At 54.2% G+C, this 27350-nt stretch overlaps 3 protein-coding genes and 3 long non-coding RNA genes across 8 annotated transcripts in view; 3 read left to right on the top strand and 3 right to left on the bottom strand.

Annotated features, from left to right (window-relative positions):
• Positions 1-1896: 1896 nt before the first annotated feature.
• On the bottom strand, positions 1897-3687 carry LOC140630167 (uncharacterized). The gene is made up of 2 exons (XR_012027970.1): positions 3166-3687; positions 1897-2562 (listed from the first exon to the last, which is right to left on the bottom strand). It is a non-coding gene; the product is annotated as an uncharacterized lncRNA (long non-coding RNA).
• On the top strand, positions 3390-11156 carry PHF13 (PHD finger protein 13). The gene is made up of 4 exons (XM_072819859.1): positions 3390-3771; positions 6144-6245; positions 7490-8024; positions 8479-11156. Exons 1-4 carry the CDS (start codon positions 3733-3735, stop codon positions 8703-8705), a joined length of 903 nt encoding a protein of 300 aa, XP_072675960.1. The 5' UTR covers positions 3390-3732; the 3' UTR covers positions 8706-11156.
• On the bottom strand, positions 7064-11450 carry LOC140630168 (uncharacterized). Its single transcript, XR_012027971.1, has 2 exons — positions 8461-11450; positions 7064-8122 (listed from the first exon to the last, which is right to left on the bottom strand). It is a non-coding gene; the product is annotated as an uncharacterized lncRNA (long non-coding RNA).
• Positions 11451-12286: 836 nt separating this feature from the next.
• THAP3 (THAP domain containing 3) lies at positions 12287-18800 on the top strand. Of its 2 annotated transcripts, XM_072819856.1 has the most exons (5): positions 12287-12427; positions 14340-14532; positions 17326-17385; positions 17732-17830; positions 18130-18800. In XM_072819856.1, exons 1-5 carry the CDS (start codon positions 12354-12356, stop codon positions 18373-18375), a joined length of 672 nt encoding a protein of 223 aa, XP_072675957.1. In that variant the 5' UTR covers positions 12287-12353; the 3' UTR covers positions 18376-18800. The 2 variants fall into 2 exon arrangements, with proteins under 2 accessions (XP_072675957.1, XP_072675958.1); XM_072819857.1 differs by lacking the exon at positions 17326-17385.
• An 850-nt stretch (positions 18801-19650) lies between these two features.
• Positions 19651-27350, bottom strand: part of DNAJC11 (DnaJ heat shock protein family (Hsp40) member C11) — a 75693-nt gene continuing 67993 nt past the window's right edge. For both annotated transcript variants that reach the window (XM_072819854.1, XM_072819855.1), the window contains 6 exons: positions 24657-24812; positions 23519-23588; positions 23011-23068; positions 22735-22877; positions 21607-21736; positions 19651-21191 (listed from right to left, as the gene is read on the bottom strand). In XM_072819854.1, the coding sequence (XP_072675955.1) occupies positions 21166-21191; positions 21607-21736; positions 22735-22877; positions 23011-23068; positions 23519-23588; positions 24657-24812 (583 nt within the window). In that variant the 3' untranslated portion in view covers positions 19651-21165. The remainder of the gene's footprint in view (positions 21192-21606; positions 21737-22734; positions 22878-23010; positions 23069-23518; positions 23589-24656; positions 24813-27350) is intronic.
• On the top strand, positions 23546-27148 carry LOC140630165 (uncharacterized). The gene is made up of 3 exons (XR_012027969.1): positions 23546-23671; positions 23752-23887; positions 23993-27148. It is a non-coding gene; the product is annotated as an uncharacterized lncRNA (long non-coding RNA).

The following is a 27350-nucleotide window of genomic DNA, read 5'->3' as shown; positions in this document are numbered from 1 at the left end:
TCTCCTGGAGATGGAAGTGGAAACGTCAGAAAACAGGATGGGAAAGATCCTTATGAATTCCATACTATTAAAGCTGAACAAAAAGCTGAACCACCACATATTTCTGGGAAAAACAAACCTCTAGTTATATTCATAGCCACACTCAAGCACTGAGTTATAATGGTAGGCAGAAAGCTTTTCTGAATGTTTCCCCAAATGAATGTAGTGTAGCCAGTGAGATTTAGAAAGGTGAAGCTATATTTGGTAACCCAATTAAAATAACTACCTTCTCAGGTTACTTACTGGGAAACTTATGGTATTCTTAGTATTTTAAAACTTGTCACAACCTGTGCTAACGTTGGCTTTTTGTCTTCCTCTTTTCCAAATAACTATAATCATCAGATTTTTTTGTTGTTGTTTTTTAAAGCAGAAAACAAGGACTCAGAGACTCCAAGAATCTGGCTTTTGTGGCTAATGTTTTGCTTTGTTTTTAAGATTTTTGTTTTTTCATGAGAGACACAGGCAGAGAGAGAGAAGCAGGCTTCCTGCTGAGAGCCCCATGTGGGACTCCATCCCAGAACCCCAGGCAGGACCACAACCAAGCCAAAGGCGGACCAAAGGCAGACGCTCAAGCACTGAGCCACCCAGGTGCCCTGTGGCTAATGCTTTTGCATTAATCCTTAAATTCCAAATTTGCCCCTGGGACCCCAGGTGTAATTCAGGACACCTGAGAAATAGACTAGCTAAACCGACTATATCCCCCACATGTCTGTATTAGGCTATTGCATCTGGGTCAATTATTGGTATTATAGTCCTTCCTTGAGCCTAGGGATGGGATGTAATGTCTAAATCTCCTCCAAAGGGCTAAATTTCTAAGGGAAGTCAAAGGAAAGAGACCAAGAAGGTCCTCCATGAAAATGTTGCAGTGGCAGGCAGACAAGCAAACTACATCAGGTAGTACTAGTCACATCTGTGTGCTAAGAACTACTGTTTATAAATAACTTATTTGAGAAATACATATTGAATACCTATTCTGAGTAAGAGTTATTGTTACATGATACAAACCAGGTTTGGAATGTTCTTTCCTCAATGTGAGTGAGTGGTTCCCATTCGATACAGATCCTTAAATTCTAGGGTTTCATCATCAAGTAGATTATTATCATGGACAAATTCTTTATTTCACTTTCTCAATGGGAGGGTGCTTTTAATATTTACTGTGTGAAAAACTACATCATAGGCAACATATAGCAGTTAAAAAAAAATCCCTCTTAAAAAAAAATCCCTCTTATTTGTACTTCACCTGCAATCAATATTCTTTCTGGCATTTATACCTTTATTTTTATTTTTTATACCTTTATTTTTAAATTTTATTTAACTATTCATGAGAGACACAGGGAGGCAGAGACAGGCAGAGGGAGAAGCAGGCTCCCTGCGGAGCCTCATGTGGGACTCCATTCCAGGACCCTGAGATCATGACTTGAGCCAAAGGCAGAAGCTCAGCCACTGAGCCACCCAGGTGCCCCTGGTATTTACATCTTTAAACTAACAATTAGGATGATATCCTTTGTGATAGCCCTTTCTTAGTCTGGGGAAAAAAAAAATTGCTCCAGATAATCTGACCCTGGGCAACATGGGCTAACCTCAGGACATTTGCTCTGGCTACAGTGATGGGGAAATTTTCTAAATCTGGCTAAACCACCTGGATGTGACAACTGTAAGAAGCTGTTGGTGATGTTTCTGCAGGCCAAGGCCAAGGTCTGTTTTTAATCTTACTAACTTTTTAGAGCACCTCAATTTGTTACCCACACTGGGGAGCCTTTCAGTGCGGGAAGGCATTGCTGAGATAACGTTAGAACATAACAACAATAATAAACTACCATTTATGGAGAAAGGAACTAGGATAAAGTAGCTTCATAGTTTAGGAATTTTTAAAAAGATTTTATTTATTTATTCATTCATTCATGAAAGACACAGAGAGAGAGAGAGAGAGAGAGAGAGAGAGAAGCAGAGACACAGACAGAGGGAGAAGCAGGCTCCATGCAGGTAGCCCGACGTGGGACTTGATCCTGGGTCCCCAGGATCAGGCCCTGGGCCAAAGGCAGGGGCTAAACCTCTGAGCCACCCCAGGATCCCCCATAGTTTAGGAAATTTAAGTTTAGAAAAGTATATCTGAGATAAACCCAGACCCCTAACCACCCGGTTCCTTCAGAATTATCTCCGTCTAAACAGCAAGTCAACCAAGGAGGTATTCACTGCCTCAGAAATCATCTCCTAGAGGTCCTTCCAATCATCTTTCTTGATTTGGTGGCTCCAAGAGTCAGTTTTCTGATTCGAATTTAAGATTTTACATCCGTCCTCTGTAACGCAGTTCCTTTGTCTTCGAAGCCACCCAACATGCTCTTGAACCGTCTAAAACATGTTTTTTCCTTTCCAGCGGTTATCAGAAATGTTCACAAACGTCAGGCCTCGTCTGGTAATTTCACCAGAGCGGATAATCTTCAACTAGGTGTTCAGTCAATCAACCTCCAGCCTGAAGTTGTCAAATACCCGCGGTCCGTAGGTAAACACCGCAAACTCAATCACCTATATATGTAAGACCAGGGTCAATACCAAGCCTTCCAACCACTTTCCCCCCTCTCCCTGCTGCTCTAAATCCCGTGAGGAATACATTCGGAAGGTAATTCAATGAAAGAAAACAGGGGCGGTCCCAACATCAGCCAGAGAGGAGGGGGGAAAAAGGCGAATTTAAGGCTAGTATCTTCCAAAACACTGATAACCCTGGCACAGAGTTTTTGGGACGCAGTTAACTCGACACCCCAACGTGGATCCCATAGAGATCCCACAAGACCAGGAGGTCCTCGGTCCCCAGTCCCAGGACCCCCGGGACTGGAGGACCGGCCAGAACAGCCGGCCGCGAAAACAAGTTCACCCTTCGGGGTCCGAGCCCAGGGGGCGGCCGCGACGTCAGCGCCGGTCGCCCCCGCCGCGAGGACCAAGGCCCCACAAAGGGGCACGGACCCCCAAGTCCAGAGGGAGACGCCAAGCCTCCGCCGCCCTCCTCGCCCGAGGCCGTCGTCCCCGCCCCCACCCGCCGGGACTACCCCCGCCCCTCGCCCCCGCGGAGACCGCGGAGCTACCGCTCGCGCCGCCCCTCCCCCACCGCAGAGCCGGCGCGAGCCTCCGCACCTCCCCCGCTCCGGCAGCCTCAGGTCCCGGAGACGCCGCCCCCACAAACCGGGCAGCCGCCGCGGAGCTCTATGGGGGCTGGAGTCCGCGAGGCGGCCTTTGTGCGCCTCGGAGGCGGAGCTGGGACTACTACTCCCACAATGCTCCGCGCCCGCCCCCGCGCCTTCGGCTTCCCGTCGCCCACAGACTACATTTCCCGACAGCGCTCGCGGCTCTCCCGCCCTCCCTCCCGAGACACGAGCCGAACTGGGCGTCAGGTCGGGGAGCGGGTCGGGTTCCCGCTCGCCGCCGCCGCCGCCCCCCGCAGCGACTCTCCCGCCTCTCCCACCGCGCCGGCCGCAGGAGCTGCATCGCCAACTCTGCTCGGCCGTGGAGCCGCCGGCCCCGGAGCACAGAGCCCGGGACGCAACGCGCCGAGCCCCTCATCACCTCCAGCCCGGGCGACCCCTCCCGGGTCCGCCTTCGCTCTGCGCGGCCGCCGGAGCCCCCGGCCCTGAGCGGCTCCGCGGCCCGGCGCCCGCATCCCCGGCCCCTGCACTCCTGTGGCCGCCGCCCCCCACCCTGAACATGGACTCCGACTCTTGCGCCGCCGCCTTCCACCCGGAGGTGAGTGAGGGCTGCGTCCCGACCGCCCCTGACCACCCCCACTCCCGTCCCGTGCTCCCCGCAGCCGGACCCCCGCCGGCCGAGCGCCGCCCTCCCCTCCCCCAGCCTTCCCTCGCCGCCCCCTTGGGCGCCCAACCCCGCCCCCCACTCGGGCCCGCGCCCGGTCCTCCCCGCCCGCCCTCGCCTCGGCGCCCCCACCGCGGTGGTCCCCGTCCTCCCGGCGCCCCGTCCCTCGGGCCGCCGCGCCCACCCCTCCCCGGCCTCGCGTAGCCCCGGGACCTGTCTGCGCCCCCGGCCCCTCCCCGCCGGCTTGGCTTACTCCTTCCCCGCCCCCGGGGACTCGGGCACCGCCGCCGCCTCCTCGCGTTCCCGCTTCCCCGCGGGTCCCCCGTCCCCCTCCCGGAGGGGCTCGCGGTCCCCCTCGGACGGGGACTCCGCTCCGCGCGCCCCCGCCGGCTCCCTTAATCCCCCGGGCCCGGTAGTCCGCGCCCCGCCCCCTGACTCCCGCGCGGCCCCCGCCCCCTCCGGCGCCGGGGGCCTAGTCCCGCCGGGTCCCCACCCCCGCAAACACCCGAGTGGAGCCCCCCACCCCCGGCGCGCTCTCCTCCCCCTGCGGGGCCCCCGCCCCCCGCCCCCCGGCCGCGGGCTCTCTCGCCCCGCCCCGGCTCCCCCTCCTTCCGGGGATCGGCCCTCGGTTCTCCCGGGCGGCCCCTCCGGCGCGCCAGCCTCGGTCCCCTCTCTCTCCTCCCGAGGCCCCCGGGGCCCGGGTGCGGGTCCGGCAGCGAGCGGGTGGGGGAGGCGGCGCGGGGCGCGTTCGCCGGCCGCCTCGCCGCCTCGGGGGTTCGCGGGGCCCAGCGGCCCCGGACCCCGAATCCTGCCCGGCTTCCCGCGCCCCCTCCTCCGCGGGATGGGCCCCGCACCTTCCGGGGCCGAGTGTCGGCGGGGGGCGGCTTCCGCGGAGGGCGGGGAGGGGGCCGCACCGCCATCTGCTTTTCCTAAAGGCGGCGAGGCGAGCGGGCGGGCCGGGCGGGGGTGGCGCGGGTCCCTCCGCCCCCGGCCCCCGGGCGCCGCCGCCTTCCCCTCGGAGGCCAGGCCCCCGGCCCAGTCGTGCGTGTTCCCCGCCGAAATAAAAGTTCTCCCCGAGAGTTTGAGGCCCGAGGGCTGCGGCCCTCCCATCGCGGCCGGAGCGCGGCGGTCAGTGCTTCCCGGGATGGGGGCAGGGTCTCTCCGACGCAGGAAATGCCGGGGACCGCGCCGGGGTCGGAGCCCCGCCAGCCTGCGCCCCCCTCGGCGTCCGGGCGGCCGGGGGTGGGGGGCGGAGGTGGTCGGGTGGAACCAGCTGGAGAAAATGAGTGGAGCCCTTGGAAGGGAACCTGCGGGCAGCACGCCGGGGCCGGGCCGCTTTCTTGGCCCTCCGACCCGGGGTGGGGCGGGGAGGGGCGGGGAGGGGCCGGGAACCCACCCTCCAGTTTCCTGTCCCGTTGGTCCCAGCAGGGTAGTGGGTCCTTGGGCCCTGGCAGTGGCAGCGGAGCACGTCAGGATGGGGTTGGGTGGGTGGTAAAGTGCATTAAGCACACCTCAGTAAATACGCCAGTCGAATAAACCAAAATAGAGTAGAGTGGTTTTGCTTAGTAGCAAATAAGGTTCTTTCTCCCCGGGCTGTTCTTCCTCAAGGAGAAAAACCCTTCTTGTTGAGGGCATTTCTAGATTGAATGGAGACAGGACGCACAAGCCAAAAACCCTCTCGTGTTTCGTCTTCCAGGCGCAAGTAAACCCAACCCAACGATTCTGGTTCATTTTCTGAGTCAGAGAACGTTTGGGTGCTGGCCCCCTCAATGTGGGGTGCTGGCAGGGCAGGGAAAAGTGAGCAGTGCTAGGAGGAGGGGTCCACCCACAGCCTAGGCTGGGGAGGGGTCAGGCCTCAGTGAGCTTTCTAGGATAAGCAGCAGTTGACTTCTGAAGTCATTTAAAATACTTTGATTACAGCTGCAGCTGGAGTTTATTTTCAAAATGGAAAATCTGTAACAAAAAAGTAGTTATTAGAGCTCCTGATAGGCCTGCAGACAGCGATAGATAATGTCGGAAAATGCGGCCGGAACACCAGAAAGCAGACTCTTGTACATGTTTTTATCTCCTGCCCAGTTTCCCAGTGTGCTTGGCATAACATCACAATACCCCCCTTTCAGCCTTCTGAGTACAGTGTTATTTCTTGACCCAAACCTACCTTATCTTGTTTCTAGAGTGTTTGTAAATCTAGCAGTGTATTTTCTAGTGGTTGACAATAAAAGCTCCAGCTGGCTTAGTTTTGTTTCTGCGACTCCACCTACAAGTGCCTACTCTGAAATACACCCCATTTTCTCGCCTGCTCACAGGAGTGCTCCCCCAGTTACAAGAGGCGCAGGACTGTGGAGGATTTCAACAAATTCTGCACCTTTGTTTTGGCCTATGCTGGCTACATTCCTTATCCAAAGGAGGTAACCTTCAGTGTTTCTGCTCCCTTCCTGCTGGCAGGGAAACCAGTGGTGGGTTGGGGGTCTGGAAGGGGCTGTTTGGGAGGACTCCAGAGAGCTATCGGGTAGAAATCTTTCTTAAAAACTTAGCCCAGCCTGGGAGGTGGTTCCTAAAAGTCTGCTGGACAATGCAGGCTTGTCTGTAAATTATTTAATAAACTTGGAGTGTTGATTTGCAAATAGCATGTCTGATGTCCGTCTGCTCTGAGTCTCCAGTGCTTACTGGGCGGCTGCAGTGGCCGGCCAGTGTTCTTGGCCCTCAGAACAGGAGAGAGGTGCTGTTACTTCTCCCCATTTTAGAGATTAGGACACTGGGGCACAGGCCTGGGATTCAACTGGATAGTTAGGCCTGGTCCACACTGTCTTTCCTGCTGAGCAGTTTCCCTGATGCACATCATGTTGCAGAATCTTCAGGGAACTTTGGCCCAAATCCCGTGTATTGTAAGGATATTTCTTTTTCCTTGTTAAGTAGTGGGCAGGTCTGAAGACCACTTTGTCATGGTGCTCAAACTCGTATTGTACAGGGCTAAAAAGAAAGGAATATGGTATTTCTAAGAGACCAAACCCCAGTATTGCTTTATCATTTCTTTTGCTGTGTACGTAGGTAAATGTGTCCTTTGTGCCCAGCAGAATGTTGCCACTATTAGCAAATAAATGCTTGAATGGTCTGAGGAACTGTAGGGATTAGCTCACTGCTTTGGGGCAGTAATTACCTAGTTTGATTTTGCAATATTTGGGGGTATCTCCATTTTTAAAAAAAAAGAGTATCAGGAAATCCTCAAAACTATTTTAAATTCATTTAATTAAACAAAAAATAACGCCCCTTGGGAGGGCAAACGGAAAGGAGAGATTCTACAATCCAAGAAAGATAAGTGGGTATGAAAAGATATCCTTGGCACCCTTCTAGATATTTACTAGGCATCGAATAAGTTTCCTGGCTCTGGAACAGGGGCTAAAGGTTCAGCAAGGGAAGGTCTTCCTCCTGGTGGGTTAACATTCTGTCTGGAAGGTCACAGTAAAGTACTCATGACACCATTCCTAAAGAGTCCTGCTTATGAGAGCCAAGAAGGCCTGTTTCTGATAGCCCTCGTCTGTAGGCCTGACCTGGCTGGGGGTGCCTGGGGAGGCTCTGTTTGGGGCTAGCTCTTATTGCTGGGAACCAGTCAAAACACTTGGGCCCCCTGCTACCTCTGCTTCTGTCTTTTCAGGAACTCCCTTTGAGGAGCAGCCCCAGCCCTGCCAATAGCACGGCTGGCACCATTGACAGCGATGGCTGGGATGCTGGGTTCACTGATATCGCTTCCACCGTGCCCCTGCCAGTCTCTGACCGCTGCTTTGGCCACCTGCAGCCCACCCTTCTGCAGCGAGCCAAGCCCAGTAACTTTTTGCTGGACAGAAAGAAGACGGACAAGCTGAAGAAGAAGAAGAAGAGGAAGCGAAGGGACAGTGACGCGCCAGGGAAGGAGGGGTACATGGGGAGCCTGTTGAAGCTGGAAGCCGCTGATCCCTACGTAGAGACCCCCACAAGTCCCGCTCTGCAGGATATCCCCCAGGCTCCCGGCGACTCCTGCTCAGGCTGGGACTCTGATACGCCTTCCAGTGGATCATGTGTCACCGTGTCACCTGATCAGGTCAAAGAAATAAAAACTGAAGGCAAACGGACTATTGTCCGGCAGGGAAAGCAGGTGGTGTTCCGGGACGAGGACAGCACTGGCAATGATGAGGACATAATGGTAGACTCGGGTGAGTGGCCCTTGAAGGACTGCCATGGTGGTGGTGGCTGGTGGTCCAAAGAGCGGTCCCTTCCTTGGAGTGTGACAGCAGAGTGTGCCCCGCCATCTCTAGGAAGGAAGGTGGACATCAAGACATTTAGGAAGGGGGTGGTGGCAGCTAGAAACAGCTGAGATTCCAGGACAGGCCTCAAAACATGAAAATAAATGTAGCTCCTAAAGTAAACCTCTCAAAAAAAAAAAAAAAAAGTAAACCTCTCACGGTTAATTCCTGGTGCCATACACTTCGATTACTCCACTCTGAGAGGGGAGGGCTGCCCTGACCTTCAGTGAAAGTTGACACCTGATCAAGCTTCCCTGTGGCTCAGCTGCTCTGCATCCCCCTTACCCTTGGGCTGGTGGGGGAGGGAACCGCAGGGGAGGGAGTGCAGGAAGTGCTTTCTCCTCACCTGTTTCTCTCTGTGCAGATGATGACTCCTGGGACCTCGTCACCTGCTTCTGCATGAAGCCGTTTGCTGGCCGCCCTATGATAGAGTGCAACGAGTGCCATACCTGGATTCACCTGTCCTGTGCGAAAATACGGAAATCCAATGTTCCTGAAGTGTTTGTCTGCCAAAAGTGCCGGGACTCCAAGTTTGACATCCGCCGCTCCAACCGGTCCCGGATGGGCTCACGGAAACTGTTTCTGGACTGACTGTTGGTGAGCGAGGAGAGCATGGGTGAGGAATCAGAAAGGATGAGGAGCCTCTCAGCCCCTCCCTTAGTTGAGCACAGGACTCTCAGCTCTGGTGCGGGCAGACCCCTGCCATTCAGGTGCCTAAGCAAAAGGACAGGCTGTCCAAGGTATAACCTGTATATAGCCAGTGACTGAATAAAATCCTCGTTGGCCAAAGCTGCTGCTAGAGCTGTGTTCTCTGCAGTGGAGGTGGACTAGCCACCCGAGTACAGTGGGTTCGGTTCAGCTAAAAATGAGGGTACATGGTAGTTGTGAATTCTTTGCTATCATTGTTAACAAACTCCCGCTGGTTGGAACCCGTGCTAGCTGTTTTCCTGCTTCCGCTGTCTTGGGAGAGGAGATGTTCAGTTTCCCAGGCCTGTTAACGAACAGCCATACGTGTAAGCTTTTTCTCAAGTGTAAGTCTTTGACCATAAGTGTCTGTACAGCAACCATCGAGCTGCCCCTACCTTCGTGGCCTGCCTTCTCCCTGCCTTGGCTGGTGCCTGTGGGTCCCCTCGGGCTGCAGGCGAGAGTCCTCTGGTCTCACTTAGAGGAACACTGGGGCGGCGGTGGCCATTGATCCCTCGGTTTCTTTCTGTTTGTTAAAAGGGACAGTGTGCAGCCACTTCCCGGTGGAAAGGGGTTTGGTTGGGGGGTCGAGGTGGCCCATGTTCATAACTCAGTTTCCTGTTTTGCACGATGTAAAAAACAAAAAACAAAAAAAAAAAACCTGTCTTTTTGCACGATATAGCCAAAAGTATTGGCAGATTTCTGCTGGGGTGCCCATTCCAGTTGGTGTGTGAGGTCCTCGGGGTGCCCAGGCGAGCTGTTTTCAAGTGAGAGGGCACTTAGGTTCACCTGTCCTCCTCTCTTTCCCTCACTGTATTCCAGGAGCGACGTAAAATTTAGGCAGTCACTGGGGAACGGCGTTCCTCTACATAAGGAAGTAGAGAAGACTTGAAGGCCTCTCCTGTGGTGGTATGCCTTCTTAGAGGCTGGCCTGCTGGTTTCACGGGGCAAGGGTAGGATATGAAGCCCCCTCCCCCTTTTTTTGGTCTGAAATTGGTGAGTGAGCTATAGGGTAACATTGGGCTCCAGGAATACGCACTGAACTGTGCAGACCTCCTTAGATCTGAACTAGGACCCTGGACTGGGAGCCCCCTGAGCAGGCCAGCCCTGGAGAACCCCAGCACTTTGTGTTTGTAGTTCCTGCAGGGCACTGTCCGAGGGCCTGGTACCCTGGACTTCAGGTGGCTTGGGCCTGGAGGGAGAGGAAGGCTCCCACCTTTTCTGAGGCTGACAGTGCTCTTTAAACAGTTCAAATACTCTCTCAAAAGTGTGGTGTTTTTTTTTTTTTTTTTTTTTGGTAAGTGGACGGGTGTGTCTTCATACACGTTTCTTGTGAAGCATGAAAAGGGAAGAAGGCCCAAGATGGCCATATTTATTTACAGCAGGGTGGACTCCTGTCTCTCTGCGGGGGGCCTTGATGTGGCATCCTCTTGCAGGGCCACCAGGGGGGCTCTGTTCATATTCTCTCCCTTAGGCACAAAGGGGTTTTGAACTCTAATTGGCCGATCAGAGCCCATTTTCTGTGCTAGTGTCTTTCATGCTTCACCAGCCAACTGCTTTTTGTTTTGTTTTGCTTTTAATTCTGTTGCTTATATTAACACAGAAATAGAGATATATTCTGAAACCCAGTTTATCGTGAAGATCCCCAAGGGAGAAGTTCTGCTGTAGAGAAAAATAGTAAGAAGCGGGCTTAGAAACCACCTTCTCCCCAGACAACTGTCTGGCTCGGATGAGGGCAAACGTCCAGGAAAAGTTGGAGAGGAATTTGCCAAAGATCTGCCCCATGACATTGCCTGTCCAGTGTCTTCACCATGAGAATAGCCAAAGTTCCAAAGTGTTTTTCTTTTAAAAAACAAAAACAAAAAACCTCCACTAAGTTTTAAAAGTGCATTTAAGAATACATGTGATTTTAGAGTGGAACTGCCAGCCCTGGCGATTGCTGTATTGCTTTTAGAAAGTTCTATGCCTGGTGACACCTCTGGAAGGTACTTGATAATCATTTCGATCTGTTTCCTTCATTTCCTTTTTGTTCTTTTAACAGATCTATCTATCCCTGTGGGTGGTGTCTAGGAATTCAAGACACCTTGGTTTTTGTGTTCACTTGAGCTGGGCAGCTGCAATCAGCTTTATGCAAATTAGGCATGGCCCATCTAGGGGCTCCTGGTTGGTGGCTAATAAAGTGAGGAGAGGGAAAGATGTCACCCCAAAAGTAAGCACCTCTCATTGGCATTGGCCAGGCCAGACACTTAACATCGTTTACATGGTTCTGTGTAATTATAAAGTTTATGTGTATAAAGCGAAGCTGTTTCTGTGAAACTGTATATTTTGTAAATAAATATATTGCTACTTTGAGGTTCATGCCTAGCTTCAGGTGTTTGTTTTCTGTGGGGGTGGACAATGGTTTTTCTCCTCCCTTCATCACCCCCAAACCGGGATGACAGAGACCTGGGGAGATAAAGTGCCCACAACTCTTCATTTACTTTTCTAGTAAATTCTCCAGGATCAAACCACAGTATGAATAGACATGAATCGCTTTCACAGTTTCATCATGCTGTGGATTGGCTTAAATCCCAGTGAGTAGTTACCTGCTTTGTTAAAAGCTGCAGTCTCATTCTCCCTCTGCCTATGTCTCTGCCTCTCTCTTTCTCTCTCTGTGACTATCATGAATAAATAAAAATTAAAAAAAAAAAAAAAAAAAAAAGCTGCAGTCTCCTCCGAGGTTCTGCAAGCAGGTTTGCAGTCTCCCAGAGGTGCTCATTCTGTCCCTTTACACTTGGGGGTCCCCACTGCCCCTGCCTTTTCTTTGAGCTGTGTCTGCCCACCTCTAATCTGGGACCAACTAGTGGTCACCTAGTACCTCCTTTCTGAGCAGCCAAAACCTAGTATCAACACCTCTTAAAACCTCGGAGATCCTGGCCAGGTTGGGCTGTGAGCCGTCTGTGGTATCCAGGTGTTCAAGGCTGTTGGTGGGTGTGTCTTGGCTCCTCAAAGCAAGGAGGTGAGGGCCCCGGGCTTCGCGAACGGGTGGAGCTTGCGCCGGAGGCGCTGTTAGGGGCGTCGGGCCTGGGTGGGGCCCGGGAGCACCTCTAGTCGTGATACTCCGGAGTCCACCTGACTTGCGGGTCCGCAGGGAGCGCCCAGGGAGTTGACCCCGGAGCAGAGCGGAGGCAGCCCCGCCTTCCGCCCCTCCCCGCCCCTCCCCGCCCCGCCCCGCCCGCAGGCCCCGGCCTGGCCCCGCTGGCCCCGCCCCCCGTGGCCCCGCTCGGGTCTTCAGGCCTCCAGTGCCGGGCAGGCCCCAGCCGGCCTGCTGGCCCCGCCTCGCTCGCCGGACCCCGCCCCCCGTGGCCCCGCTCCAGTCCGCAGGCCTGGCTGTGCCCTGTGAGGCTCCGCCCCGCCCGCTAGCCCTGTCTCGGGTAGCCCCGCTCGGGTCCGCAGGCCCCGCCCCGCTCGCCGGCCCCGCCCCGCTCGCTGGCCCCTCCCCCCGCAGCTCCCGCTCGGGTCCGCCGGCCCGCCGCCGCCATCTTTGTTAGGGGCAGCTGGGCCTGGCGTCCGGAGATGCCGAAGTCGTGCGCGGCCCGGCAGTGCTGCAACCGCTACAGCAGCCGCAGGAAGCAGCTCACCTTCCACCGGTGAGGGGCAGGGGCGCCGTGGGGCGCGGGGGCCCGGCTGCCGACCCGCCTGGCGCCCCTGGGAGCCCGAGGCCTGGCGCGCCGGGCGGGGACGGCCAAGGGCGTGCAGCCGGGTCCTCCGCGGAGGGGCCGGCGGCCCGGGGACAGGGGGATGCCCCGCGGCCTGGGCTCGTGGGGAGACGATCGGAGAGGCCGAGCAACCTGCCCAAGGCGCACAGCCTTACCCCCACGTCGGCTGGGGCGGTCGCTTGCGGAGGAGGCCGGGGTGGGTCGCCGGGTCCGCAGTCCTGGGGTGTCAGTCCCTCCCCGAGACCCGATCTTGTTCTCAGATGCAGCCTGGAACGCGGCTGGTGCTCCGTGCGTGCGGGCTGAATGCGTCTCCGAATGAATGAGTGGTGGTGACGCGGGGGGTTCGCCCCGGCCAGGCCTCGGGTCAGGAAGCTGGGGAGCGGAGCCCTGAGAACGTTCCAGGGTGTTGGGGAGCGCGGCCGGCCCTGCAGCCCTGCAGCCCTGCAGCCCTGCAGCCCGGGCGGGAGGCTTGGAGCCTGTCCTCGCGCTCCCGGCGCTCGCAGCGTGTCGGCCCTGGGCCCCTGTCCCGGGTCCCGGCCCGGCCCCTGCCCGGGAGAACGCAGCTTCCAGCCACCGCCGCCTAGAGCGCGACCCCCAAGGCCAGCTGCACTGTCTCCACCGCCCCTCCCATCACCATTTTCCTTCTCCCAAGTGAAGGTTTTTATTGAAGTAGACCTACAGAAAAGCACACAAATGATAATTCCATGGCCCAGGCCATGCCGCAAAGTGAACACCTGTGTGACTGTGAACCAGAACATCAGCCCCTGGGGAACCCCCTCCCCCACCCCCGGACATCCCCCAGAGTGGCCCGCATCCTGCCTTCTGTCCGAGCCCGGTGCTCTGGCTTGGGTTGAACTTGACACACCAAGTCCTATGCTGTGCTTTCTTGTGTCTTTTGCTCATGTTTATGAAGTCACCTGTACTTGGAGTGGCTGCCCTGCCTTCCTCCCCATCTCTTGAGGTCCTCTGCTGAATGAATATGCCAGAATTGACTTGTTCTAGAAGGAAAGGGCATTTGGGTGTTCCCGTATTTTGGCCATGACAGGCCCATGACTCCTGCTCAGCCCTCTCAGCCAAACCCACCTCTGGCTGTGCCCCCAACATGCTGGGTGCATCCCAGTGCCTTTATTCTTGCTCTTCCTTCTGATAAGACGACAACAACGTTGGCTGGCTCTCCTGCTTCTTGCAGCCTCTGCTCAGATGTCACCTCCCAAGAGGCCTTCATGACCACTGCCTCCCTTTATTCATTTGTTTTTAAAAGATCATTTATGTATTTATTCATGAGAGACACAGAAGAGAGGCAGAGACACAGGCAGAGGGAGAAGCAGGCTCCCCATGAGGAGTCCGATGTGGGACTCCATCCCAGGACCCCGGGATCATGACCTGAGCCAAAGGCAGATGCTCAAGCACTGAGTCACCGAGATGCCCCCTACTCTTTATTCCTACACAGTTCTGTATCTGTTGGGTCTGCTGTCTGTTTTCCTGTTCTAGAATGTAGGCTCTCTGAGGGTGGGGCTGTTTGTTCCTTCCCACATCCCAGTGCCTGGGACAGGGCCATCCCTGGGGGAATGGACACTGGCTCAGCCTTTGAGTACTCAAAGACTAATGGACCAAAGCCTTTGGAAGGCTTTCTGGCCACGTTCATGGCCTCACATTGCACACTAAGGATACTGTAAACTGGCATGACAGAAGCTTCCAGAAATAGGATGTAGTTTAACAGAGTTACTCAATTTTCGAAGCTGTCTGGTAAAATACCATGTGGTATTTTCAGAATTGCAGCGAACCCCACGGTGTTGACTTGAGCTTCGCAGATTCCTCTATGTCTCCCTCCTTTGCTTCCCAGGTTCCCATTCAGCCGCCCGGAGCTGCTGAAGGAATGGGTGCTGAACATCGGCCGGGCCAACTTCAAGCCCAAGCAGCACACGGTCATCTGCTCAGAGCACTTCCGGCCCGAGTGCTTCAGCGCCTTTGGAAACCGCAAAAACCTGAAGCAGAATGCTGTGCCCACCGTGTTTGCCTTTCAGGACGCCACGCAGGTGAACACACCACTGTCGTTACATCTCCACTCAGGCCTCCAGGGCGCCCGTGCAGGTGTTTGCAGGGGCAGTGGGGGCGGAGGCTGACGAGTGCAGGGAGGGCAGCGCTGTCAGGCCCCTGGGGTCCAGAGCCCGGTGGTCCTGCTGGCTGTGACCTTTGCTTTAGGTAACTTATAATTTAAAGCCCCTTTATTTATTTTTTTAAAAGATTTTTTATTTATTTATGAGTGAGAGACAGAGAGGCAGAGACACAGGCAGAGGGAGAAGCAGGCTCCATGCAGGGAGCCTGACGCAGGACTCGATCCCGGATTCCCAGGATCAGGCCCTGGGTTGAAGGCGGCGCTAAACCGCTAAGCCATCCGGGCTGCCCTAAAGCCCCTTTAAAAATGTATCAGGCGGGTAGCCCGGGTGGCTCAGCGGTTTAGCACCGCCTTCAGCCCAGGGCGTGATCCTGGAGGCCCGGGATTGAGTCCCACATCAGGCTCCTTGCGTGGAGCCTGCTTCTCCCCTTCTCCCTCTGCCTGTGTTTCTGCCTCTCTCTCTCATAAATAAATAAAATCTTAAAAAAAAAAAAATGTATCAGGCATGGGGCGCCTGGGTGGCTCAGTCTGTTAAGCATCGGCTCTTGGTTTTGGCTCAGGTCATGACCTCAGTGTTGTGGAATCAAGCCCAAAGTGGGGCTCTGTTGAGTGTTCTTTTTCTCCCTCTCTCCCTCCCTCCCTCCCTCCCCCTTTATTTCCCTCCCTCTGTGCGCGCCCCCCCCCCCCATCACACTTTACAACCAAAAGCTGCTGAGGATTGTATTTATTTATTTGACATGGTGGGAGGGTGGAGTGTGCACAAGCAGGGAAAGTGGCAGGCAGAGGGAGAGAGAGAAGCGGGTTCCCCGCTGAGCAGGGAGCCCGATGTGGGGCTCCATCCTAGGACCCTGGGATCATGACCTGAGCTGAAGGTGATGCTTCACTGTCCGAGCCACCCAGGTGTCCCTGCGCATTTCATTTTTGCTGGCGTCACGTGGGCACGAGGCCACACAGTGAAGATCTGGCAACTGTGTTGAACTCAGACCCTTTCCTTCCGAGTGGACAGCCGGGGCCAGGCAGGGGTCAGTAAGCTGCAGGCTGTACTGCTGCCTCCCAGCATGTGCCACCCCGTGCTCCCAGGAGCTCTGGCCTGGGCAGAGATGGCTGGTACAGTTGGAGGGAGTCTGGGGACAGCATGGAGGGCACTTGGACATGGAAGGGACCTCTGGCTGGTTGGAGGGTTACAGGGCCCCAGAGGGTGGCAGGCATGAGTGGACTGTGGTTTTTCGGGTGAGGTGAGTGGGGATGTCGCTTTGGAAGGCTCCCTCTGGCTAGAGCCATTGGTGTCACAGATAAGTGCAGTCCTGGTGGCCTGAGCTGAAGCATGCGTGGATGTCAGAGCAGAGGGCCTTTTCAGATCTCGTGGGCTGAGACTGAGGTGGTCTGGGTGGGCTTGCTGAGCCCCCAGAGGGTGTGGTTCCTAGATCCTCTGAATTTGGCTCTGTGCCTGTGGAGTTAGATTTCCCAACAGGACATTGAGGGGGCCAACTCTGTGGGGTGGGATGTGCAGGTTTGGCTCAGGAGAGAGCTCATGCACGGTTGGGTGCAGAGGACTCAAGGGGAATGATACTGAATTTCATAAATCCCAAAGGTGTACTGAGTCCCAGGTGGTGGGCTTCACAGCGGGCACCTCTTTGAACCTGGAAGGCAAAGCAGTGGTGGAGCAAACCAGGGCCAACTGGTACCTGTGCTTGATTGTCCTGGGAGAGAGAGGGAAGAGAATTAAGGGTGTGGGGACTTGTGCATTGGGGCGCCTGCCCTCCATCTGAGCTTTGCACACACCTGCAGGCTTGTAGCCTCACTTTCTCCAAGTCCACGGTCACGTCGTCTGGAGGAGGTCGCCACCCCTCTCCCCCCACCTGCCTTCCCTTCGTGCTGGTTCTTTCCGGCTCCTTTGCGTTCCTTTGCATTTGCTCTGATTCAGCTTCTCTCTTTGGTTCGCTCCCTGAGGGCAGGGGTTTGTTTCATGGCTTATTCCCAACACCTAGAAGGTTTTGTTGTTATTTCAATATGGAAGACCCTTTTTTATTTGATATATATTGCCCACTTTTATTTTGTTGCCGTAAGAACACTTACTGTGAGACCTGCCCTCCCGGCAGAAGTCTGAGTGTCCCGCACAATGCTGGAGACCACAGGCGCGGTGTGCAGCCCGGCTAGACGTCGCCTTCCTGCTGGTCTGAACCCCGTGCCCGGGTTAACTACCTCCTCTGTCCGTGCCTGTGGCTAAAGGACTTTGATTGGTTCTCACACCTTTGTGGTGAGATTTGAAGGGAGCTCACAGTTTAACAACGTGGGGCGGCATCTGCAAGCCTGCCCCTGGGTGCTGTCAGTACCCCGGGGCCCTGGGGCTGGTGGCAGCTCTGGGGATGCCCAGGAACCCGAGTCGATGTTCTCTCCTATGTGGCTGCCAGTCTTTGAGCCAAATTTGAGTCACCTATGTGCCCAGAATGTCAGGCTGTGGGGTAACACATATGAATGAGGTCCCTGGCTTCAGGGGGCCTACGATCTGGGGACAGCTTTTGGGAGAGCGGGCCAGTGGTTGGTGACCAGAGCTGGGCTGGGCTCAGCACCATCTGCCTTGACATGGGCTGAGCGGGGGAGTCAGACATGCATGTGGCCGGGCACCTGGTGGGGGATCTCGGGGTGATCCCTCGAGCCCTGGGGAGCTGAGCCCCAGGGCCCATCTGTGTACAGTGCTCTGTGCCCCCTGCAGCTGGCGAGGGAGAACGCAGACCCGGCCGGCGGGGACACAAACGTGGACTCTCACAAGGAGGTGAGTGCCAGTGCAGCCCCGCCAGGACTGAGGCTTGGTGGGGACAGAGCCGCAGCGCCCGCCCCACCCCGCCCGGTCTGCGGGGCTTTGTTGTGCCCACCTCATAAACCAGGTTTGGGATCCTGTGTCTCCCTAGAGAAGGGAAAGCAGAGCCTCCCGTGCCTGCTTCCCAGTAACACCAGCCAGTCCCAGTTGGCAGGCGGTGCGGCTGGTGCCCGATTCCCCAGGGTCTGACCCCCAGCCTGTGAGGAGGAGGCTGGCTGTGGGGCAACCCTGGCCCTGGCCATCCTGGGACAGCACAAAGGGCTTCCGGGGGCTTTACCCACTTCTGCCCTGCCGTCCCCAGGTGGCCTCCGAGGTGGTGCCTGCAGAGTGTGGCTGGGGGAGGAAGCTGGAGGCTGCCCTGGAAGTGCTGCCCCCGATGGCCAGCGGCCCTGCAGAGCAGGTAAGGGTGGAGCGGTAAGGTGCTGAGCCGGGCCCTAGGGGGTGTGCGGGCTGGTGGCCTCTGCAGGCCGATTCGCTTCACACCGCCCGAAGCGAACTGGTGCCCAGGCCGAAGTGCCATGGCTCGTGGCCCTGAGTTCAGAGCTCCCCAGTAACAGGACGGCCACAGTTTGGGCAGATGAAGCTCTCAGGAGTCCTGTGGGAAGGGAGGCCTCCCTGGCCCCCACCTGTCGCCCACCTGTCACCTGGGTTCCACTTTGCCTTCACGTGCCTCTGTCCTTGGGTCGCCTCTGTCATCAGGTCGTGCCGCGGAGACTGCAGGGAACTCAGGCCCCTGCCCAGCAGGCCAGCCCCAGCCCTGCACAGACCTCCGACCACAGCTACGCCCTTTTGGACTTAGATGCCCTAAAAAAGAAACTCTTCCTGACTCTGAAGGAAAATGAAAAGCTCCGGAAGCGCTTGAAGGCCCAGAGGCTGGTGATTCGGAGGATGTCCAGCCGCCTCCGCGCACACAGGGCTGGGCCTCCGCCAGAGCCACAGAGCTGAGCCCCTGGCAGGTGGGGGCCGTGGACCCCGAGCCTTGCCGCTGATGTCAAGTGACAGGAATGCCATGCCGGGTGGGCCACGTGGAAGGAGCCCAGGCCACCTCAGGGGAAGAGTAGTTGCAGCAGCCCAGGACAGGGTGGACCTCGAGCAAGGGGACCGAGCCTGCTGTCCTTTCAACGAAAGCTGGGTGGTGGGGTGTGTGTGTCTTGAGAACCGCAGGATGAAGCGGGCCTGGAGGCCATGTGGCACACACTCCCCCAGTGGGGAGAAGTGCATCCCCTTGAGGGGCGGCTGGGCCCGGGGCAGGACACGAGACGGGGCAGTGTGGCCCCCATCGCCTGGGCGCTGGCTCTGAGTGGCTGAGACTGGCCTCTGTTCCTGGCCTGGTGTGACAGAGCAACAGAATAAAGTGTCTTTTTATGCTGCAGGGTCTCCTTTATTTAAAAACTAGTACACGTGTCTCCCGTTTCTCAAGAGTTTGTTTTTACAACAGACCTGCATTAGTACCTGTTTTTGCTAACCTAAAGAAATTTGAGGATTTTCATTTTTATGGCAAAAGGCACAGGCAAAAAAAGCAACGAGTGTGTGTTTTGCAGTGGCTGAGAGGGAACCAGGGCACTGCCCGTCCCTCCCCGGGAACTAGACTCAGCCTCGAGCCCCTGAGCCCCCAGAGCGCTGGGCCGTCTGAGAGTCTCTGGTTCCACTCCGTTTCATGCAGCCATTAGTAAGATGTGTCCTAAGGTATCCAAAAAAAAACCAAAAGGTGATTTATTGGATCTGGGAATGCTCACATTTTTTCCAAAAATTAATGGTAATTGCTTCTTTGCTTTAAGCCATTTCGGCTTATGAAAGTTTCCACAGGAGTGCTCTGTGTTCAGAATGGGGGGAGGGGGCTGAAGGCTAATTTGAAGGTCTCTCTCCTCCCTACTTTGTGGCTGCCGAGAAGATGGACTTCCTGTGTCCTCTTGGAGAACGGGCAGGGCATGACCACCTCTGACTACAAAAAAAAGGTGACTTGACTTAAAATAGCAACAACAAAAAGCTCCTAAATGAAACCACCCCCAGGAAAACAAGGATACTCGCCTAAATGATCTCCTGACCCTGGACTCTGTTTCTCAGGCAGAGGTCTCATGTGGAAACCACAGCTTCAGGTTCAGCCCATGGTTTCCATAGTGAAGGCCAGGGAGAAGGGAGGGCGTGAGGGCAAGAGGAGGGGGCACGTCCTTACTTTGCTCACCCTTGAAAATGAACATACAGATGCATTAAAATACCATCCCCAGTTTTCAGGAAAGGTTTATTGTGATAAGAGAGTGCCTTCTGTACAGTCCATTTCAGACAAAATTAAGAGAATCAGTGCCCCAAAGAGCCACCTGCCATGGAGGGAACACATGGCTGCGTCCAAAGGCAGTTCACGCCACGCTTATTGCACGATTTACATTCAGAGCAGCAGCTCGTAGAGAAACTTCTTTAAATGGAGATAAATATTACAGAATTGGACAACCTGAACTGTTTTGAAAACTGGAGGAAGAGAGTATTAGCGATGACTCTGGGACCACCGCCAGGAGCGAAGCCTGATTTTAGCAACAGCTGCAGGGGGCTGTCAGAACCACCACCAAAGAGCCAGGGCCTCTTTGCTCATCAGTGACTCGCAGTCACCAGACAGAGCAGGCGGTTCAGGAGCATTCTAGCTCCTAAGGGCTCTGCATCCCCAGAAGAGGCAGGTGAAGGAAGAGGGTCTGGGGAGCAGACACCACAGTCCCCTTAGAGGAGAGAGTTGGGACTAGCGGAGGTGTGGGAGCAGCAGCGCCACCTGCCAGCCGCGTACAAGCAAGTGAGGCTCAGGCCGCCTTGCTCTCCCAGCACCGGGGATTTGGCAAGTACCTGAGCCAGGGTCCAGGGTCCTTTCCACTCTGCCCGGCCCTGCCCCATGCTTCCCCCTCCTCTGGTCCTCTCCCCTGTCCTGTGCTCCAGTGTTGGGGGCAGAGGCATGTCAGCTGAGCCGTTGGGGGGCGGGCTGTGAGGGACGTGAAGGTGGATTGGCTCACACCTGCCTTTTGCCCCCAGGACATGGGTGGCTCCTGGGAGGAAGGGACCTGTGACAGGGCTGGGCCTTGGGACCGGGGGTTACACCTCTCCAGTCCAAGCCACATGCCAGTGGAATGATTCAAGAAGTTCTGGGAGGGGGAAAAAAGACACTAATTTCCAAAGCCATTTGTTCTCAGATAAAAAGCCGATTTATAAACCCACACAATCCTCTCCAGATTCACTGGATAATATTTCAGCAGGAAAAAGTAGTTTTGGGAAGTTGACTGAACAGATGTTCACTTGTTCTGGAGACCTCTGCTCAAGAGAACTTCCTTTCCATTTTGTTTTCCATGCTCGGTGTGGATTTTAGGAAAAGTAGTTCACAGTCCTATGTGTGAGGGCAGGATGTTCCATAAATACCTCACATAGACTGAGCACTACTGGGTGGCTGCAGTCAGCACCCGGGCTCAGGAGCCTAGGGGCCCAGGGGCTGGGGCCTCCCCTCCAGGGACTCGATCCTTGGGTAAACAGCCACAGGCTGTGCTGCAGTTCTGCTTTGGGTGGGGCTGCCTCAGTCCTCCCTCCAGCACCCATGAACGCGGGGTGTCTGTGTGTCCCTCCACATCATTGATACGGTACCACCTTCTCTATAGGAATAATATAAAATAAACACATCTGATGTCTGGGTTTTTTCCCTGCTTCTGGATTTGTAGATTCTCAGGAAGATTTTTTGCAGCCTTTTGTAAATCTGGTTTCTCAAGCAGCTTATCCGTCTGTATCAATCCTGTGAGCTGTGAAAGACAAGACAAACTGTCCCAAAAGGCAACTCTTTCCACGCCTCTCTCCACTGAGGGGTTCAGCCATCACCTGACCAGAGGCTGCCTGGTCTAGAGTGGAGCACAGAACAGGCTGTGGAGAATCAACTGGTTCTAGAACATATAGGAGCAGCTGGGTTTGCCTCCTGCCCAGCCACCCTTGCTGCAGTTTGCAAGCAAAGAGCTCAGTGAAATTCCACCTGGGAAGGAACACCACCCCTCCTCAGGGCAGCCCATCACGGGCTCTGAGCAAGTCCCTTGCTCCCAGGCAGATAACACAGGGTTAGGTGGCTGTCACCTCACACTCTGATGTCCCCAGTCCCCATCCGTGGCTGAGGGCCTACCCCCATTGGTACACAGGGCAGGTGACTGCAGAGGGGCAGCTACTCACACTGCTTTGGTATCCTAAGGGCCTCGTTGTCCAGTGCCATCACCTGGTGCAGGACGCCTCGGAACTGGTAAAGCACTTTCAGGTTCTTTTCCTCACCCACACACGGGTCGTAGAACCCCGGCAGTCCAGCCTGTAACAAACACGGTCTTACTCCATGGGGCCTCAGGCCCAGCACCACTGCTGTCTGCTGCCATCTGTGGTCAGTGTGGGCAGGCCTTGACTTTCCCTCAGGAGCTGCCCTCGAGAGATGCACACCATGACCCTGAGAATGTCAGAAAGTTGCCTATTGGGCAGCCCGGGTGGCTCAGCTCAGTGGTTTAGCGCCGCCTTCAGCCCAGGGCCTGATTCTGGAGACCCGGGTCGAGTCCCACATTGGGCTCCCTGCATGGAGCCTGCTTCTCCCTCTGCCTGTGTCTCTGCCTCTCTCTCTGTGTCTCTCATGAACCAACAAAATCTTTTTTTTTTTTTTTAATTTTTTTTTATTTATTTATGATAGGCACACAGTGAGAGAGAGAGAGGCAGAGACACAGGCAGAGGGAGAAGCAGGCTCCATGCACCAGGAGCCTGATGTGGGATTTGATCCTGGGTCTCCAGGATCGCGCCCTGGGCCAAAGGCAGGCGCTAAACCGCTGCGCTACACAGGGATCCCTGAACCAACAAAATCTTAAAAACAAAAACAAAAACACAACAAAACCCTGCCATGTTAGAGCCCCCGGAATTCACGGAAGCCCCATCCTGAATCCTGAGAGAACAAGGTATCTGGCCTGAGTGAATCTGTGCTTTAATTTGCCTTTAGCGTTCCCACCCCTGGGCTCCAGTGTGAACTTCAAATGGGAGATCCCACACTTTCTAGAACAAGGCAAGCAAGGAAGAGAATATAAGCTCACGAACACTGGGCGTTTATATTTTGTTCGCTGCTCTACCTGGCACACAGTCGGAGCTCAGTAAATACTTGCTGTGTGAACGAATGGATGAAGTGAACAGCTCCAGTGTGACCGTAACTTGGGTGCTGGGCAGCACGCCAAACAGAAGAGATTCCACTACGATGGAACGGCCATTCCAAGGCGCCAGGCTATCCCCATGGCCCACAGGCCTTTCGTGTCTGAATCCCATGGGTGTGTGCTCTACCTTGGAGGCCTCCGTGAGGATGAGCTTCGAGTCTTTCACCAGGCACTGCAGGGGCACGGTCACGTCAATCACCTTCACTTTCTCGCTCTTCTTGCTCTTGTCATTGACGAACTTCCCGTACCAGGCGTTGACAATGATAAGCCCTGAGGATGGCTCGGTCTAAGCAGGGGCGGGGCTCAGTGGGGCACCCTTCTTGGAGCCTGGGCTGCAGGAGTGCTGTGCTCCTTTGAGACCCCCAGCACCCACCCTACCCCGAGGGAGGCCATGCCTTCTCACCCATTCTGGACTCTTCTGCCTCAATTATTCTTCGGACAGATTCCTGCATCAACCGAACCTGCGAAGAACAAGGAGGGCACCTATCAGGGCCCTTCCTGGGCTCTACCTCTCATGCTTGGGTGCATTTTAACTCCTCCTCTGTTCACAGAAAACCCAACGGTACCCCTGCATGTATGCTGGATATGTCTGTTCTGTCACCTAACACCAGTTCACTTACAGGGAAGAAAAGAGGACAGTACCCTCCAGTTCTTGGAAAATCCTGTTATGCCTTTTGAGGGTAACTGTATCTAATCTTTAGGACAGCGACTGGAGTTTGCGGAATCGTATCCCATAGGGATTAGAGAGGTGGAGTGTGATGTGCTCCCCGAGCCCGGTCAGAGGTTTATCGTTGGCAGAGGGTGAGGAGCACCCTCCCACCCCCCGCAGTCTGCTCTGTGTGGCAGCATGGTGATATGCAGAGCCACACAGAGCAAAAGGACTTCCGGGGGTGCATTTCTGCAGCACTTACGGCAGCTTCTGCCTCTTGCTTCTTTTGCAGAATGTCAGTGGCTGTGCTTTCCCTTTGCTTTTCCAACTCCCTTAAGCGAGAAGAACACAAGCCACATGTTAGTGAGGAGTGAGGCAACAGAGCCCCTCGTTGGACCTGCGCCTGGCAAACAGTGTGAGCTCTTACTGCATTCCTGGTTCTGCAGCTTTAGAAAATATTTCCAAGACAATTTCAAGCAAATCTGTTCCTTTTAGGCCTCTGCAGCTTCCCTTTCTTTTGTCCCTGGATGGCTTTCCCCCACTCCTCACCAGAGCACACAGGAAGCCCACTGCTGGGGAATCAAGCCCCTGCCTGATGAGAATCTCAGCATGGTGAGCAGCTGGAGGAGAGGTGAGGGCCACAGGGAAAGCCACCTCCTGGGGGTGATTCTAGAATACTTCTGGGAGGGACAATGCTTACTGCTTTAGGTACAAAGTATACTTTTTTCTTACCTAGCAAAGAACAGAGACAGCAAACACCCATCCTGTCAGAAGACCTGACCCCACACATTCTTCTTTTAAGCCTCAAGCCTCCTAGGGAACCAGGGCTCTAAACTGCCGGAATCTGAACGCTGGAGGGGCCCAAAAAATGAGATTCCCTCAGCTTGGTGACTTATTCTATTAGCATTAGAAGTAATGAATCTAAACTACCTCTCGGATGGAATGCTATGCTCCAGTGGGTTATCTACAAGAAACTGTAAAAATATACGAACGTTTCTATAACTTTCAAGACTACAGTTAATACACGCCTCTGTAAGAACTCAAATGTACCCCTACTGGACTCAGTGTGAGGAAAAGAAATGGTCAGAGTAAGAACAGGGGACTTTCTATTTCTTGTGGTCATGGTGTAGAGTCTGCACAATTTTGTGAACTAGCTCTAACCCCTTCTGGGAGTCAAAAGGGCAAGTGAAGGGGGCGCAGTAGCAGTGCTGCCAGTGGGAACAGTCAGCACCCACTGGGTACTTACTACAGGCCGGATGCTGTGCCCAGCTTCACAGGTATGCATTAATTTCCCTAGGAGCCCTCTGAGTAGCTTCTATCATGATCATACCCGTCTTAAAGACAAGGAAACTGAGGCACAGAGTTGTTTAGTGAAACCCTGGGACATGTTAGGAACTCACTTCTCTTTTTGAGCCCTGAGGTACGGTTTGATGACCAGACGATGAAGAGCGAAGTAGACCACGAGCGGCCCCACGGTGGCATAGAACACGGCGCTGGGAAGAAGCTGGTCCGTCAAGTGAATAGGGAAGAAGTAGGTTTGACTGGCCCTGTTTAACCTGAAAACAAAGATGAAACAGAACACCCAAGATAGGTTTCCAGGGAAGGGTGATGGAGGTCTCAGCCACAGGGCGAGAACTCTAGATACACACACCACCAGTTCCAGCTGGTTTCATTATCTACACACCTTCTAGTCCCTATTCCAAAGCTGAGCTGCTGGATTTCATGTCTGTGACAGAAGAAAGATCCCACTGCCTGCTAATTCTGGGCAAAGCAGCGACCACTGCTTTACCAGAGTGACAGTGGCTTTAGAGGACAGGAGCGGGCACCTCCCGAGGCCCTGGACACAGAGACAGAGACCTCTCTGCCCTCAAACTATTCTGTTGAAAGTAGTGGGTGATGATCTCCAAAGCTGGCAGATTGAAGAGATTCTGCTTCTAGTAATGTCCCAGTAGCTCCTATTGCACCAGTCATCCAACAGGTAAGCGCTGTAAACCCTGACCACAAACTACAAAGACTCTCGGGTACTGAGGAGCGACAAGAGGCCGGCAAGTGCACAGGAGGGCAAGTCTTAGCTGCTACTGTGTGGTTGGCAAACATGGGGAGGAAATCTGCAGTCCTGTGAGTCTGAAGGCCCAGAGCTCGGAGTCTGAAGCAACCACAGCAGCTGGGAAGTAGGGGGTTCCCCAACAAGGGAAATCAGAGACGGGCAACCCCAAGTTCTTTTTTATAAAAGATTTTATTTATTTGTTTATTTATTTAAAGATTTTATTTATTTATTCATGAGATACAGAGAAAGAGAGGCAGGGGACACAGGCCGAGGGAGAAGTAGGCTCCATGCAGGGAGCCCAATGTGGGACTCGATCCTGGGTCTCCAGTTAAACCGCTGAGCCACCTGGGCTGCCCTTATATATTTATTCATGGGAGACACACAAAGAGAGAGGCAGAGAGAGAAACAGGCTCCATGTAGAGAGCCTGATGTGGGACTTGATCCTCAAACTCCAGGATCACACTCTGGGCTGAAGGCAGGTACTCAACCGCTGAGCCACCCAGGTGTCCCAGCCCTAAGTTCTTTATGTAAACACCGCACAGATCCCCAGTCTCTTGGCGGCCTTGGCTACAAGTGAAATAATTGTGTGGTTCTAGCTGCTGCCACACACGAGTGAGTCCCAGTTCACTGACTGATTTTGCCAATTACCTTCAAAAAGGAAAAATCAACACTTTTTTTGGGATCATAACAGAATATAGACCCTCTATGCTATATTATTCAGAACACCCAAGATATGATACAAATGACTCTATATACCAAGATATACAAGAGAAAAAGATAATGAACTGTGACCAACCCCAGATGACCCAGACTGGAAGGGATTTTAGAGTGCTACTTCATGTCCAAGACAACATACAATGCATGGGCTAAATAGCAGACCGGAGATGAGAGCAGTCAGTGAACTTGTAGACAGAGCAACAGAAATTACCCAATATGAAGAACCAAGAAAAAAAACTGAAGGCAAATGGGCAGAGCCTCAGAAACTTGTGGAACACTAAGAGATTTAGTGTATAAGTAATTAGGGCCCCAAAGAGGAGAGAGAGGGCAGGAACTAAGATTTGAAGAATTAATGGCCTAAAAATTCCAAATTTGAGGTAGGACCTAAACTTACAGATGCGAGGAGTTTAGCAAACCCCAAGCAGCATAAATACAACAGAAACCACATGTATGTAAACTGCAGGTACAAACTGCTGGGAAAAAAAGCTTAAAAAAAGAAAATGGAGGGATCCCTGGGTGGCGCAGCGGTTTGGCGCCTGCCTTTGGCCCAGGGTGCGATCCTGGAGACCCGGGATCGAATCCCACATCGGGCTCCCGGTGCATGGAGCCTGCTTCTCCCTCTGCCTGTGTCTCTGCCTCTCTCTCTCTCTCTGTGTGACTATCATAAATAAATAAAATTTAAAAAAAAAAAAAAAGAAAATGGAAAATTAGTCAGGAAAACAAACAAACAAAGACATCACATTCAGGGGGATAATGATTCAAATGACCATTGATGTGTTACCAGAAAGAATGGCGGCCAGAAGCCAGCAGAGTAACATCCTGGGAGCACTGAAAGAATAAATCTGTTAACCCTGAATTCTACATTCAGGGACAATATCCTTCAGAATAAATGCAACTCCAGAATCGGCAAAGAACACTCAAAAAATAAGAAACCAGGGCAGCTCGGGTGGCTCAGCAGTTTAGCACTGCCTTCAGCTCAGGGTGTGATCCTGGAGACCTGGGATCAAGTCCCATGTCAGGCTCCCTACATGGAACCTGCTTCTCCCTCTGCCTGTGTCTCTGCCTCTCTCTCTTTCTCTCTGTCTCTCATGAATAAATAAATAAAACATTAAAAAAAAAAAAAAGAAACCAAACCACCCAATAATAAAACAGACAAAAGATTTGAATGAAGACTTCACTAAAAAAACAAACAAAAGATCTGGATGGCAAAGAAGCGCATGGAAAGATGTTCAACATCCTAGACGTCAGGGAGACACAAATCAAAATCACAACGGATGTACTCACATACCTGCAGAAAAACAGCCAAAGTGAACAGGATGACCATTCCAAG

The sequence above is a fragment of the Canis lupus genome, chromosome 3 (genome assembly GCF_048164855.1).
Source record: "Canis lupus baileyi chromosome 3, mCanLup2.hap1, whole genome shotgun sequence".
Lineage (NCBI taxonomy): Eukaryota > Metazoa > Chordata > Mammalia > Carnivora > Canidae > Canis > Canis lupus.
The sequence above is the reverse complement of the archived record's forward strand: the minus strand, read 5'-3'. Positions and strand labels throughout refer to the sequence as shown.

Coding starts and splice junctions, on each gene's coding strand:
- PHF13 (XM_072819859.1), top strand. CDS start 3,733: ATGGACTCCGACTCTTGCGCCGCCGCCTTCCACCCGGAG. Junction 3,772..6,143: donor CCGCCGCCTTCCACCCGGAG/GTGAGTGAGGGC, acceptor GCCTGCTCACAG/GAGTGCTCCCCCAGTTACAA. Junction 6,246..7,489: donor ACATTCCTTATCCAAAGGAG/GTAACCTTCAGT, acceptor CTGTCTTTTCAG/GAACTCCCTTTGAGGAGCAG.
- THAP3 (XM_072819856.1), top strand. CDS start 12,354: ATGCCGAAGTCGTGCGCGGCCCGGCAGTGCTGCAACCGCTACAGCAGC. Junction 14,533..17,325: donor CCTTTCAGGACGCCACGCAG/GTGAACACACCA, acceptor TGCCCCCTGCAG/CTGGCGAGGGAGAACGCAGA. Junction 17,831..18,129: donor CCAGCGGCCCTGCAGAGCAG/GTAAGGGTGGAG, acceptor CTCTGTCATCAG/GTCGTGCCGCGGAGACTGCA.